Consider the following 16185-nt stretch of genomic DNA (forward strand, 5'->3'; position numbering starts at 1 on the left):
TGAGATTAAAGCTTAATTTTTTTATTGTTGTACATATCCTTTCCACTTCTAAAAAGGAAAGGGCGCCTTGCCATGTCGGGGTATCTTTGTAAAATTTCATAAAAAAACGTGATGAAAAAACCTATGAAAAATATTTGACTTCAAACTCAAAAAAGAGACTGCCCACAGGGAAGATGCGACATTTTTTTTTCTGGTTTTGTTCCCGTCAAAACTGTTTTCCTGTTGGATGACTAAGTAAATTCGGGTCTCCATGAAAACCAGCGGACAATGAAACTCACAGGTAATTTCATTTGTTTAATCAAAACATTCCAGTCATCGACGGCCAGCGGAGAGGTCTTCCAGCCTAGAAAATGAAAAGTATTATATGCGTGCACAATAAGCTGCAACAAATGTCTTTACCCTCTCCCCAATCTATAGAGAATTTTTCAACCCAAACAGAAACTTTTAACTTTAAAAGAAGGTAGATGAAAAAGGATCAGTCGTCATTCAAAGTTGTTCAATTCGTGCCAAAGCATCAGCTTCGATCAAAATTTTCGAGGGCCTGATTTATAATTTTCAGAGGCCTGATACCAAGTTATAGATTGAGGTAAGGCGGGCGATCAACATTGTAGGGGAATTAACATGAAGCGAAAGGATTCACTGAGAAATATGCTCAGGTTGAGCTCCAGCTTCAGGTTCCGTGGTTGGAGGCTCTGGCTTTGAATCATTGGGAATCCAAAATGTGAGAACAGTAGATGCAGCAACAAACATGGCCCTGCGGGGAGCCCATTTCAAGCAAGCTGCAACTCCTATGTGGGTGTTCCAGCAAGCCACCTGCGGAGGGAAGCAGTTGGTGAAAATGTTAAAAAGAGTGTCTTCTCATTATCTCATCAGCAAAAAGAGAAGAGATGACAATCCCATAACCAAAATTGCACAAAAATCTTGATTCTTTAGAATCCAATGAAAACCAATGTGTTTGGGAAATGGTAACTTGCTTTCTGTCGTATTGTTTCTTGAAGTAAAATTAGATGGATAGGACAACTTTTTCCTCAGAATTAACAGGATCTTTTGGTTCAGTAGAACAGCTATTCCTTGGAATACGATGGAATATAGTTTAAATTTTGGAAATCAAGAGAATAGTTATTCCTTGTATAATCCTAATTATTTCATTCAACATGTAATAAGAAAGGATAGACATTCCTATGGAGAAATTTGAAAATGATTATTCCTTATCTATTCCTTTATTATAAACTCATAAAAGTTTCACATTGTTATTTGCTTTATAGTAGCAACATAATTTCTTGTATAACTAGTTATAACTAACCTACTAAAACTAATCTATTCTTGGGAATAGGCATTCTACAAACCAAACATAACCTAAGAGACAGTTATAAACCTTCTGATGTGGGTAAAAATTTGGCTGGGCAAGCCAGAACAGGCCATTTGCGGAGCTGAAAAGCATAAATGAATAACATATCCTGAAAATGGAAAAAAAGGATCCCAGCCTCAGGCACATCCACTAAGAAACAAAACCAATTCAAGCTAGGGTAGGAAGGGAATCCCAATTCAAAATCTAGAGAACCCCAAGAATGTCCATACAAAACAGTCTGACAGAAGAAAAAAATGTATGCACACATTCAAGCATAAAAACCCTAGTTTTTTTTTTTTTTATCCCGTTGTGCACCAACTTGGGCATTGGAGGATGCTCCAGGAGGCAACTCCAGTCATCTTTTTTGCCTTTTGTGGTGTTTTCAAGTCTGAGTGTGAGGCAACATCAAATTAGATCTCCCTCCAAAACTTTTCCATCCTCCCAATCAAATGATTGTCAAATCGTCAATCAGTGAAACAACAAAGAAACAAAATTTAAGGATCTAGGTTCAAAACTCACCAGATGATATGGAGGTTGTACAGGGATGCGCATCCCCCGCCCCACCCAAAAGGCCCATCAATGAAGAAAAATTGGGAAAAAGAGTAGTTTAAGCACGTTTTGTTTGTTTAGCACCTTGTCAATCCAGTAAATATGCAAAACACAATGTGTCACATTCAGGCATAAATCTTGTTGTTTAGCGCCATTCTGATTCAGTGCTAGTAACAAAAACACTGACCCATATTCAGATATAAGTCCATTTAATTTGCCAGAAAAAGAGCATATGCTAAGCATAAGTAACTCCATTTGTTCAATTTTACAACTTATATAAAAAAATTTACTCAGGCAGAAGATTAATCAAAGGTACCTCATTTCTCCTGTTGATGCTCCAGGCATGCAAGGTTCCATCTCCTGAGCCTTCAACAGAGACAAAGACTGACTTCAGTTTCAATGTTTCAAATAGATAGAGCCCGAGAAGGGAACAATCTAGTGGGCAACACATGTCCCTAACAAAATTTGTTGCTGAATTTACTCGAAACTTAAATCACTCTTAAAAGTGCAAACAAATGGGAAAATATTAGAGATAAAAACTGCAGATAATAGATGGCGTTAGCAAGAGTCAATTTAGAGCAGTCTTGACTGCAAATTTCAGTTTTTTGTAAATATGTTGCTGGGACATCAGCTGAAAAATTTATGCACTACAATGTACCACAAAGATACGGGGTCGTTTGTAATTGCTGCTGCTATATGGCTGCTCCTGGATATGCATTCCCAGCAAATGGTTATGGTCACAGATGCTAATCCCATTAAATAAATTATGCATACTTAGCATTTAACCCCAAAGCAATCTCCTTGTCATCACTCAAGAACAGACACCATGTGAACATGTGATATACTGTCAACACTATTTACAAATACGTCAACATTTTAAGAATGATTCAGAATAGTAGGTGCCAAACCAAATTGTTCAAGGCATTCCCAAGCAAACTAAGTTTACATTTGGTTCGCAGAATGCATATTCCTAAAAACAGGATGGAATACAATGAGAATGTAGTGAAGATTGTACAGGGCTGTAATAACTTAGAAAGAAGTTACTCATGCAAAATTCTGTGTTATTCCATCCGACATGGAATAGAATAGGAACAGAATAGACATTCCAAGGATAAAACTTGGGAATTGCAGTTCCTTGTCTATTCTTTGTTATGGATTCATAAAATTTTTGCATCGTCATTTGCTTCATGATACTAATATGCATTGTTTTGTCTAAACTATCCAATTCTTCTATTACAACCATTCTATTCCTAGAACAGACATTTCGAGAACCAAACATTTGCTTCATGATACTAATATGCATTGTTTTGTCTAAACTATCCAATTCTTCTATTACAACCATTCTATTCCTAGAACAGACATTTCGAGAACCAAACATAACCTAAGATCAGTTGGGTATAACCATGTAAAAAGAAACTTAGAAATCACAGTTGCAAGACTTTTTACTGGCCCCTAGAACACCAATTTTGGGGCAAATCAATAAGTAATAGATTGAATCACTCTTATTAAGGACTTTGCTGATGTTACCAGGTTAAGGGGGGTTCCTAGAAGCACCACATCTCATTGAGTTATCATAGAATTCTGTTGAGGAACTGTGGAGTGCTATATTTGCTTAGGTCTCCATATAAGCTTGATTCAGAAGCTGGTTTCCTTGTTAAGAAAGGTGCATGACAGTGCTTCAACATTAGAAAAGTGCTTTAGTGATTAGATTTGCCTCCCACGTCCTCTAAGGCCATGTCTCTAAACTATAGTTGACCTCATAATTCTATTGTTTTCTCCTCTACTGCCCCTGGAAACAAAGGTGATGCCCTTCGGTGGTTCACTTACAATTTTATTGATGTAAGGACCTAGCATGTCTTAATAACATAGTAGACCATATTGTGCCAGTTTTAATCCTAGGTCAGTCGTTCTAAAGAAATTAAGACTCTAGAGTAGGGCAATCGAATGAGGACCACTAAAATCACACCGTGCTCCTCATTATACCTCAATCTCTTTCTTGAAGCTAATTACCAACACAAATCTATTTTGATTTCTTTGCTGAAAATTCTTGGACTGAGTTGTAATCAACTGAAAGATCTTACAGACCCAAATTCATAAAATGGAGGTGATAAAGGCAACATGCATCCTTACCTAACTATTTTCTAATTTGACGTCAGTTAGAGATCAGCTCAAAAATTAGCAAAAGATTTTTCAATGGCACAGATTGCATCATAACATAACCCAGTCATGTAACCACAGCTTATCATAGTATGGAACGTTGGGTATAAGAGAAAGAATCACTGCACGGTTGAAGTCCTTATGAAAAGGTTAAGCACAAAACAAGATGGCCATAGGTGCAGTTCAAGAAAAACACAACAGATTAGCCAGCTTGATTAATCATAAATCTAAGTTCATAGATTCTTGTTTTAATAATTTTCTATACACACACACACACACATATATATATATGAGAGAGAGAAAATGAGAGTAACTAATACAAGACTAAATGGGATGGTGATGGAAACTTAATAGAGTGATGGCAAGCAGGTATCCAATTTATAGTAGACAATGAAGATTATTTGTTCTTCACACATTAAGGTTTCATTTCAGAACAAGCCATCTAAAGTATATGTTACATGATGTTATACACAACATTACAAAACCAAAAATTCCACAATTTCAGAGGCCAGACGACTAATGCTGACATGCTTGCACAAGTATGTTGTTAATCACTGTTAAAGCTTGATATAAACTGTTGGCCCGCAACCTAAAAGCTTAAGCTTTTAGGTAAAGAGGTAATTTAATATAACATTAAGAGCTGGTTACAAGGAGGTCTTGGGTTCTAGTCTTGCTGCCAGCAGGTTGCACTTATTGTGCGGTGTTTAAAAATTATTGTATTTCCTGTAATGGGTGTTATTTGTCGTCTGTTTATCTCTCCACGTGCTATCGGGCTGCATGTGCAGGGCAGTGTTAAAGCTTAATATACATTGTTAGCCCACAATCTAAAAGCTTAAGCTCTAAGGTAAACTTGTAATAGAACAATTACCTAAATAATTCAGCCTACACTCTACAGCATACATAAATACATACTGGGTAAATATTTTCACAATCAGAATATGAAATATTTCTGGACATATGGTAATTTCTTTAAAATGCACAATAACTTCAGTCAAAAGGAAAAGAGGAAATTCAATGCAATCTGCAAATAGGTTAATTTACAAGAAATGTAATTGGAAAAAGGAAAAAATAAATCCCACATTGTTGGGCATACTGTAGCATTTATTCTCAAAAGTGAAAAATGGATACCTGAGACTACATACTGGCCATCTGGGGTAAAAGTTGCCTCCATGGTTGTACTTGGTGATGGTTCCACACTGAATCCACAACGCTGCACAATAAAAACATTGTTATCAATAAGCAACATCTCCAACATTATTAATGCATTCAAGATCACCAAGCAACAAACCTGACAGACTTTGACTGGAAATTTTAACCCTAAAACAATAAGTGCTTACTCTCTTAAAAGTAGGAGAGCATAAAAGAAATAGGTTAGGTAACCTTCTCTCCTCCATACGCATCGAGAACATATATGTTGTTATTCGTGGTTGTCAAAAGCATCGACTTGCCATCATTGCTGAATTTAATATCGCAAACCTCCGCTGTATCTCCACCAACTAAAAAGGTATCAAAGGGACCCTGCCATTGAAAAACACTGTTAAAATTGCTACAAAGGTAAAGTGAAACAAAAGCAAAGACTGATTGGAAACCTTGTCAAAAGAACGTGAATCAAACAATTTAATAGCACCCCCTTCCATTGCTACCGCAAAGACAAGCCCTTGTTGGTCATATGCAACTGTAGGTCTACCACGTAGGCGTAAAAGTCCCTGAAAATCTAAACAAGAAGCACAAATCACAATCACATAATTGACAAATTGAAGCACACATCAACAAACTGCCCTTTTTATTTTTCTCTCTTTACTAACCTTCCCTTGTACTCATACCCCCCTCCCCCAAAACCCCCACATGAAGGCAGGGCTTGAGTGCAAGGCTCTGATACCAACCTGCAGAAACTTTACTAGCAAGCTAAATAGCACCTTTCCATCAAGTGACGTACTTCATCATTTCTTAAGTAGATTTCACCCATATAAAAACTAAAACTAACCTGGCAAGCATTTACACGAAGATCCCATATTCTCACACTGTGATCTAGAGAACCCGACATGAAGCTGTCATTGATTGGAGACATACAGAGGGAAACGACTCTACAAGCCAATCAGAGAGGGAAATATTAGAAAACAACCGGCATCAGTACCTAGCACCAAACAACAACAACTACTTCTACTACTACAATACTACCATTACTACTATGACTACTACCACAATCTGAAAAATTTTCTGGCATTAACAGCTGTTTTTGTTTGAGCAGTGTCTTATTCCTTACCTTTACCTTTTTTTTTTTTTTTTTTTTTTTTTTGCAATGCAATAAAAAACAGAGCAGACCAGGTCTCCACACCACCATCAAACTCCAGACATAATATTATGATCCACTACTTTATTGTTTATACACTAAATAAAATTGCCTGAGCAAGAATAGAACAAAGACAGCAAATGTGTGTATTTACATATGTTAATCATGGAAAATTACTGAGAACAAGTTTAGCATATTGTCTGTGGTAATCTGGTGTAAAAATATCAAGGAGTGTTTAGGTATTTCAAATGTAAAACCTAGAAACTGAAGAGATCTCAAAAATATCATTTACACATTCTTCTCTATTCCCATCATTATCTAGACATCAAATGTACAAATTCTACTGCCCATTATATACCAAACAAAAATAAAATCAAAATTTATTAATAAATCGTACCTTTCTTTGTGCCCTTTGAAATACCGAAGGCATCGATTATCATACATAGATAAGTAGCGCAGAGATTCTAGAAGAGAAACAACAACAAACAGTCGCCATCATTTACTCAAATATATGTAATCATAAAATAAATTCTCAAACCATCAAATTTACACTTAAAAATCACCTCCAGTAGTATCCAAATTGTATCTAGAAGAGCATATAACTGAGCTTGGGTGATGAGTAAAACATATACGATCAGCACCGTGCTTCTTATGATATGTTGTCTTCAGTAACCTAAAGTTCATAATAAAATAGCGAGAGACGAAAAATTTATTATGTCTTAGCCAGGGATCAAGTTGCCAGCTTTCTGAGGTTTAAAAAAATTAATAATAATAACAATAATAAATACACACACATCAGAAATTTCCCATTGTCATATTAGTGCATTCTCTTTTCAATTATCTAAACTTGCTAATTCATTTAAGCATAAAATGAAAGCAGGCACCAAAGAAAGGAAACTAATGATTATGTGACTTAAGGATGTTTTATCTTTAAGCTCTACAAAAGGGCGATGTTGCTTTAATTTTCTTTTTTTGACGAAAAGAATTAATGTTTTGCAAAACTTACTAACAAAATAGAATAGCCTCCTAAGAAACCAGACTCATTAGATGCGTAATTTATATATTGACATCTAAACTGCAATGTTATTACAAACTATCAGACCATAACCCCCTCCTTCCTTCCATCAGTCAAGTCATGAGCGATCTAAGAAAGATAAGAATCTTCTCTATCACTAGTTCATGACTTCAATGCATGGTGCAACTTAACTAGGCTATGAATCTGCAGTGCATCTCAACTACACTCAGCTATTCCTGCTGCTTCACCCCATTTTTTTACTTAAACTTTGTCTTCACAAATTTCTTTTGATCTAGGCCATAATCCATACTAATGATGCATGATGCATTCCCCAACTAAAACCTACCTCACAAAAAAGAACCAACCAAACATTAACATGACAACTTATCTTAATCCTATTTCAACCACAACCAACAGTCATTGACCTTGCTTTTTAGCACTTCTCTGATGATACATCAACCCTCAAACTTGCTTTCTGTTCAAATTGAGAATTATCCTATTGAATGGATAATTATCAAAAACGAGATGGGATAATTATCCAATTGAATCCAGTTGAATACTATTCAGTCAAGCAGAGTCCTACAAAAAAATATATAAAATTATAAAAAATTATGGGTACTCAAATTTTCAATAATCCATACCAAATCAATGCCAAATGGATACTAAAACCACAATTTTTAAGTTTTGATCAATGAGAAACCTTAAACAAATTTAGATGACAAAGTTAGCTTTAAAAATATTACAGTCACCATATATTATTTACTTCTGTTGACTTCTGGTTTTTCCATTCTTTAACTTTTTAAATTGTCCAAGGATGCTAAACCTTCTTAACACTACCAAAAGTAGCCAAACTCAACCAACCTCCCTATGCTTTTCCGCATACTTGAACCCAATCACCAATATGGAGAAATTTGTAACAGCACCTTTTTCTGTTAAGTACATAGGAACTACTGCTTGTCCGCCTCAAAAGACAAGGTTCTTTGAAGTGCAATATTCAAGTATCCACCTGTTGAATGAAATTACACCAGTCACCATGACAACCAGTTTGAAAGATCGAATATTTTTCCAACTCTCACATATGAGATAACTGGCCTATACATCCTTCAAAGCAGAAATGCATAGGATACTACTGACTAGTAGTGTGTAGGAAGCATCATGTGATGAAATTATTTTACTTTTTCCTTCTTTTTCCAGAGCACTACAGTATAAACAATATATCAACATCTATACCAACCATTCACTGCAGATCAACTTTCTTGCAAAACAATCTGTTTCCATCATAATGCATTGCAGATCAACATGCCAAAGACACTTTCTCCTGATGCGTATTCTTTATGTCCTGATAGTTCAGAAACAGCTTCTGATCTGTTTCTGCATTGTACTTTTTCTTGGAATACTTGCAATAAGCTTTTTGCCTTATGTTCTCCTGGGAGAAAGTTGAGTCTGTCCAGAGTTGGTGGAGAAATTGCTAGTAATCTTTTTGTCCTAGTTTTGGCAGAAGGAAGGCAGCATCTGTTTTGTGATGTGTGGATTTTTCACAGATTTGTGGGGTTTGTGGTTAGAGTAATGCTCTAATTTTTATGAGGAAAAAGATGAGTTCCTCTTTGTTATTGGAGAAGATTCATTGCTTGGTGTCACGGGCCGACTATTTCACACCTTTGTGAAAAGACCGTGCGGCGCTAGTGAAAGCCCTTTTGTTTAACTAGCCAGCCTATCATTTACCACAATTCATCCACGAAACACTTTCATTATTATTCAATGAAACGTAAGCGGAAGCAGTAGGCAATTATGAAAGCAGTGGCAAGTAAGCAGTAAACATTGAAGCAACGCAATTCATTAACAATACCTCAGTTAACATTGTGTGTCTAATGAGAGAGGCTAGTAGGCTAAACACATTGACAATATCTAGTGAGTTTTACAAGTTGATGAACATTCACCCTCCGCTAAAGAGCTTTCTATGCAATTATCACTCTAACACTACGAAATATCTAAGTGACTGAGGAGTCATATTGCCTTATTTGGCATGGAGAGAAACTACTACTAGAAAATAAACCTACATTAGTATTTACATGATAGAAACTCATCCCAAACACACAAGACAAACGGTCACTGGAAAGCATAATGTCGTGTACAAGCTCGGCTCGTGACACTCCTCAACTTATGCGGTTGACGTGCTCGTAGACTTTGATGATAGGTACACTTTTACTTTGTCCACCAACGGTTGCATATCTTCCGCAGAAATCCAGCTGATTTCTTCATCACCAAGGCATTTCCACTTCACTAAGAACTCCTGCCGCTTCTTCCTTGAGGATATGAACTCTCTGTCTGCAAGGATATCTTCAACTTCATGTCTGTCAGGTTGCATTGTCTTCAATTCTGCTCTGGTTGGCCGACTTATGCTCGGATCAGATCTTCAGTGTCAACGTTGAACGTCTTAAGGCAACTGACGTGAAACACGGGATGCACTTTCATCTAAGTGAGAGGGCCGATTCTGTAAGAGGCCTTCCCAACTTTGGCCAAGATGGGGACTGATACTTCATATTTGCAAAGTAGTCTCCTATCTCGTCCTTATAGTGACCCAATCTATTCAGGATTGAGCTTAACAAGCACCAAGTCACCTACGTTGAAGTGCAGCGGGCTTCTCCCCTGATCTGCCCACTTATTCATCCACATAGAAGCTTCCTCCAGGTAGGCTCGGGCAATCTTTGCATTCTGTCTCCATTCTCTAGTAAAGATGTACGCATTGGGACTCTTTCCCCTGTACAGCTCGTCCACTGTTGGCCTGTAACAAGCTCAAAAGGGCTCTTGTCGGTTGTTGAGCTCTTTTGGGCATTGAAACATAACTACGCCACATCAAATAGTTGCACCCAATTCTTTTGGTTGGCGTTGATGAAATGGCGCAAGTACTCTTCTAGTAGCCCATTAAATCTCTCCGTTTGTCCATCTGTCTATAGATGGTAACTTGAAAAGATTTCAAGTTGTGAACTAAAGATTCTGAAAAATTTTGTCCAGAAGTTGCCGATGAATCATGAGTCTCGGTCACTAACAATGTCTTGGGAAACACCCCAATATTTCACAATATTCTTAAAGAATAACTGTGTCATCTCCCCTGCCGAACAGTACTTTGGTGCGGGTATAAACATACCATACTTCAAAAACCTATCTATAACACAAGTATAGACCTAGCATCTCCCACTCTAGGCAGGTTGGTGATGAAATCCACAGAGACACTTTCCTAAAGTTTGGATGGTACTGCTAAGGGCTCTAGCAACCCTGCAATCTTCCTCCGCTCCACCTTATCTTGTTGGCAAGTGAGACAAGTTCGGGTATAATCAACCACATCATCATGCATGTGTGGCCAATAATACCTCTGCTTCAATAAGGCCAAAGTGTGTTACCATCCTGGATGTCCAACACACATGGTATCATGACACTCTCTCAATAGTGTCTTCCTCAGATTGCGAGCTTGTGGCACAAAGAGTCGGCTACCATGGGTCATTAGCAATCCGTCTTCCATCCAGATTGACGTGCTTTCCCCTCTTCGGTCAGCTTCATTTGGTTATGCGCAACTGGATCTTTGGCTCAGTTCTCTTTGATGCGCCCCTGCATCGTTGTGGTAATAGTACTCACAGTCAAGTGTGCTACCATCTGCAAGGCCACCAACTCGGTCTTCCTACTCATTGCATCAGCAACTTGGTTCAGTCGCCCCACCTTGTGCTCAAAAGAGAAAACAAATCCTACCAAGAATTCCTACCATTAGCCCTACTTGGGTGTCAACTTCGGCTACGTGAAGAAATGACTAACACCCGAGTTATCTATTTTCACCACAAATCTTCACCCAAGTAAGTAATGCCTCCACACACGGAGACAACGTATCACCGCTACCATTTCCTTCTCTTGAGTTGTGTACTTAAGCTCTGCTTCACAAAGCTTACTACTCTCGTACGCAACAAGATGTCCCTCCTGTAACAAAACTCCTCCAAAGGCAAAGTCTGATGCATCTGTTTGCACCTCAAAGGATTTCATGACATCCAGAAGAGCAAAAATTGAATCTCTCATCCTGGCATCCTTCAAGTCATCAAAGGCTCCCTGGCACTTTTCGGTCCCACCCCTAACCCTTCTTCAGTAGTTTTGTCATAGGAGTCGCTCTCCGCGAATACCCCTCTACAAACTTCTTGTAATAGTTGGCATGGCCAAGAAAGGAACGCAACTCCTTCACTATCGTTGGGATCTTCCATTCTTGAATCGCCCTTACCTTCTCCATATCCATCCGAATATGACATTACTCAATCACATGACCAAAGCATTTGATGCTCCGCTGAGCGAAAGAGCACTTCTCTTTCTTCATATATAGACCGTTCCCCCTTAACCTATTGAACACCTTCCGTAGATGTTCTTAATGTTCCTTTAGAGTGGAACTATAAACAACAATATCATCCAGACACACCACAACAAACTTGTCGAGGTACTCACGAAATACCTGATTCATCAAGGTACAGAATGTTGTAGGCACATCCATCAACCCAAATGGCATTATCAAGAATTCATACGCCCCATACCGCATCACTCAAGTAGTCTTTAGCTCATCTCCATCAGCAATCCTTACTTGATAGTAATCTGACCTCAAGTCAAGTTTAGTGAAGTAGTTAGCATGACTCGGCTGATCCAACAAATCGGCAATCAACGAAATAAAATACTTGTTGCACACTGTTACCTTGTTGAGCGCGCGGTAGTCTACAAACATCCGCATGCTCCCATCATGTTTCCTCTAAATCAACACCGGTGCTCCGAACGGTGCTTTGGAAGGGCAAACATATCCCGCTTCCAACAACTCATCAAGTTGTTTCCTCAGCTATACTAGCTCTGGAGGTGCCATCTGATATGGCCTCTTAGCAGGTGGTTTCACTCCGGGCAATAACTCGATCTCATGCTCCACACCCCATTGTGGAGGCAAGTTATGAAGCAACTTATTCGGCATCACCTCCTTATACTCATCCAACATAGCTTGGATGATCATAGGCACCAATTCTTGGCCTACTTCTTCATCTACCACCACCGTGACTAGATATGTCTGCTCACCTTTTCTCAACCACTTCTTGAGTTGCATGGCTGAAAGGAACTTCCCATCGTCTCCTTTCGTCACAATGGCTTGCGCCATGCAAGGGTGTGTTGAACCCTCGAGACAATGAAGCTTCTTTTGAAGTTGATGCTTTAAAGTCGGCTTTCCCCATTTTTGGGTTTACCCTTCTTGAAAGACTTTCTACTATTTCCCCTTACGCCAAACTCTTTGGACGAAGCAATAGCATCACCAGCGTAGTCTGCCAATCGTTCCACGGCAATTTGTGCGACAGACAAGTCTTGAACTCTTTACCTATGAAGTTACGTTCTTGCCCACAGTTTCAACCCCTCAAGAAAATAGAATAGCTTATCTTTTTCCGACATGTCCCTAATATCCAACATTAAAGCAGAAAATTGTTTCACGTATTCCCTTATTGACCCAGTATGCTTGAGGTCTCTCAACTTTTTCCTAGTATTATACTCAACATTCTCAGGAAAGAATTGGGGCTTGAACTCTCTCTTCAAGTCTTCCCAACAATTCACTACACAACGTCCACTTTCAATTTTATTGTACTTAATACGCCACCACAGTTTGGCATCACCAACCAAGTACATGGTCGCAGAAACCACTTTCACCTATTCTGAGTCCGCCTCATAGCACGAAAATACCGCTCCATATCAAACAAGAAGTTCTCCAACTCCTTGGCATCACGGGCACCCTTATACGTCCCGAGTTCTAGTACCTTGGTATTGCTATACCCCAAAGTGTTAGAGTTTCCCATAGAAAAAACCATCAAATTCATCTTTGCATCCAAATCAGCTATTCGAGATTGCAAAGTTTCCACAGTATGGTGAAAGTCCTCCAACATTTCACCTATCAAACTTGCTTGATTCTTTTTTGATTCCATCACTTTATCAACAAGTCCCCTCAGTTGGGCCATCTTTGTAACCACATTGTTGGTTGTCGTCTTAGCCTGTGCTTCTAGCACACTGATTCTCTCAGCATTGGTTGGTGCCATGGTCATTTGCTAAAGCTTTCCCAATCCCACAACGAAGGCAACTGAATTCACGTAGTAACAAACCGAGCTCTAGTACCAGATGTCATGGACCAGCTATTTCACACCTTTGTGAAAGGACTGAGCAGCGCTATCTAAAGCCCTCTTGTTTAACTAGTCAGTCTATCGTTTACCACAATTCATCCACGAAACACTTTCATTATCATTCAATTAAACGTAAGCGGAAGCAGAAAGCAATTGTTAAAATAATGGCAAATAAGCAGTAAACACTGAAGCAGCGCAATTCATTAGCACCTCTGTTAACATTGTGTGTCTAGCGAGTAAGGTCAATAGGCTAAATACGTTGACAATATCTAGTGAGTTTTACAAGTTGATGAACACTCGCCCTCCCCTAAAGAGGTTTCTACGCAATTCTCACTTTGACAGTAGGAAACATTAAAGTGACTGAGAAGTCATACTGTCTTATTTGGCATAAGGAGAAACTACTACTAAAAAATAAGCCTACACTAACATGATGGAAACTCATCTCAAACGCACAAGACAAGTGGTCACAGGCAAACATAATGCCCTAAACAAGCTCAACTTGTGACGAGCCTCGCTTTGGTGTGTCGTTGCTAGTTGTTTTAAAAGAGTGAGGTTTTCTAATATTCAACAGAATTGGCTAGCTTTATTAGTCCGATGGTTGCTTTTCCTCTTTGTGGTTTATTCTATTGTTTCTTTTTTAGAAGGATTTCTTATTCTCCTCTTTGTATATTCTTTCTATTCTGATGAGTCCACCTTATTTTGTCATAAAGAAATGATAAATACTAAAAAAAAACTGCTTTCATCCCAAAATAGTGCACTCACTTAGCATTGGCGATGTCATAAAGTCTAACTGAATCATCTTCACTGGTCGTCACCAACAGATCATCAGTGCGATGAAAATCAAGTGAATTTATCTTTCCAACCTGCAAAAGATAAACCATAATTCCAACTTCAAAGTTCATATATAGGATTTTACATAAAAGTTTAACAAAGAATTTAGACCCCCAGTATACACACTGCAGCAAACATAAACTCCAATGGTGAAGGCTGATGATGCAAGTCGATTCAAAGGTACTAAAGATTTTGTGAAAGTCTAAAAAGGACCTGACTAGTAGGGTAGGGTAAGGGAAGTCTACAGTTCAAATCTTAGCATGCGCACACACATACTGAGACACAAGAAAAATTTGTCTAGTACTAGAGGAATATAGCAGGGAAAAGGAGCAGCCTACAATGGTCATGCAAAAATAAATAAAAATAAAAGAGGCAGTAGAATCCTTTGAACAGCCTGAGTACGTACATTTTGAGTGATGTGTTATAGCAAGGCTCTCGTAGAAGGTAGACAGCACAAATATTTGAACAGAACTAAATTGCTTTTGAGAAGTATGAAGACCCCACATTCGTATTTTCTTTTGATTCAAACCACAACCGATCCTCATCCCCAACAAAATAAATAGATAGTAGCAGTAATAAAAGTAATAACAAAACTCCGCTACAATAATCAAATGCAGCAATAATTAAGTTCTTTCCATTATATAGCTATCAAAAGCATGAGAAGTGTCTTTATTTTTATTTATTTTTTTAAATGCTAATTGGATTTAATTGATATTTCATTTGAGTGATGAATATTCAATTAAAGCTTGGAGTTTGACCTCATTCAATTAACTACAATTTTTTTTATGATGGCATCAATTTTGTTGAGAATGACTTGCAGTGAACTTGGCCGAACTCATCAGTCAATAGTAATCATACTGCCTTCAAAATTATCCTTTGATACAAGTTCAGAAGTTTCCATAGAAAGGCGCAGACTTTATAGGAAATTCTGCATAGTAAAGAGAATTCATACACATACAAAATAGATAGCCTTTGTCAACAAACATAACACAACTTCCCATTTGCTTATCGTGTTTAACTTCTACAACCAAAAAGAAATCGAATTGCCCGGTTGATCGATTCTCTGCAAAGCCAAAGATCGGGCTCACAGAGAATCGCCAAGAAGAATACATTATCGCTAGTAGAAAGGTAAAATCTTGAAGCATACCACCATAGTTTACAGTTTGAAGTTGCCAATGTACGAACTTCACAGCATAAATTTGAAGAATTAAGTTAAGAAGGGCGAAACTCACAAAATCCGAGAAAACGGCGCCTATCGACATGCTGCGCACGATCTCGTCGTCGAGCTCTGTGAGGGACATCTTCCTCATTGACCCGAGAGAGAGAGAGAGAGAGAGTCAGAGAGAGCAGACTGACTCGCGCAGTGTTTTCTTGTTATGGGGAAGAGAGCAGTGCCTTGGAAGTAGCCGCGTGCGTTGCGGCGATGAGGAGATTGAGGGAATCCACCTGCTCTATACAAACTCTTAAAACGCACCGTTGTAACTTTCTGGGACGGCTTTGTATTATTACCGTTAAAAAATATGTAAACGAAAATTAGAAATTAAAATTAAAAAATTAAAAGTCGAAAATCTGCAATTTGTTTGATAATATTTCTAAACTTATAATAAGCAAAAAAAAAAAAACTTAACTAAAAAGATGTTAATTTTTAAAATAATAAACATAAAATAATGGAAATTTAAAATATTTATAATAAAATTAGAAATTATTATTACTTTACTTAACTATTAAATCTCCAAAGTCATTTTGCTGCAAGAACAATCTTGTTATATACATTAATTAAAAATAATAATAAATTACTTATTTTTTAAAAAAACTTTAAAAATTGATATTTTATTTT

At 37.8% G+C, this 16185-nt stretch overlaps 1 protein-coding gene across 1 annotated transcript; it reads right to left on the minus strand.

Annotated features, from left to right (window-relative positions):
* Window positions 1-463: 463 nt before the first annotated feature.
* LOC131143516 (protein ANTHESIS POMOTING FACTOR 1) lies at window positions 464-15841 on the minus strand. Its single transcript, XM_058091875.1, has 10 exons — window positions 15581-15841; window positions 14280-14380; window positions 6908-7017; window positions 6742-6808; window positions 6039-6138; window positions 5644-5760; window positions 5435-5572; window positions 5183-5264; window positions 2214-2263; window positions 464-813 (listed from the first exon to the last, which is right to left on the minus strand). Exons 1-10 carry the CDS (start codon window positions 15656-15658, stop codon window positions 637-639), a joined length of 1020 nt encoding a protein of 339 aa, XP_057947858.1. The 5' UTR covers window positions 15659-15841; the 3' UTR covers window positions 464-636.
* Window positions 15842-16185: the final 344 nt, after the last annotated feature.

This window comes from Malania oleifera, chromosome 11 (assembly GCF_029873635.1).
Source record: "Malania oleifera isolate guangnan ecotype guangnan chromosome 11, ASM2987363v1, whole genome shotgun sequence".
Lineage (NCBI taxonomy): Eukaryota > Viridiplantae > Streptophyta > Magnoliopsida > Santalales > Ximeniaceae > Malania > Malania oleifera.

What these genes read in the sequence shown, in the direction of transcription:
- LOC131143516 (XM_058091875.1), bottom strand. Translation starts at nt 15,658, where the DNA reads ATGAGGAAGATGTCCCTCACAGAGCTCGACGACGAGATCGTGCGCAGC. An exon ending in TTCGTGTAAATGCTTGCCAG is followed by an intron (nt 5,761 to 6,038) that starts GTTAGTTTTAGT and finishes TTAGATTTTCAG; the next exon opens with GGACTTTTACGCCTACGTGG. An exon ending in TGGCCAGTATGTAGTCTCAG is followed by an intron (nt 2,264 to 5,182) that starts GTATCCATTTTT and finishes TCTCTGTTGAAG; the next exon opens with GCTCAGGAGATGGAACCTTG.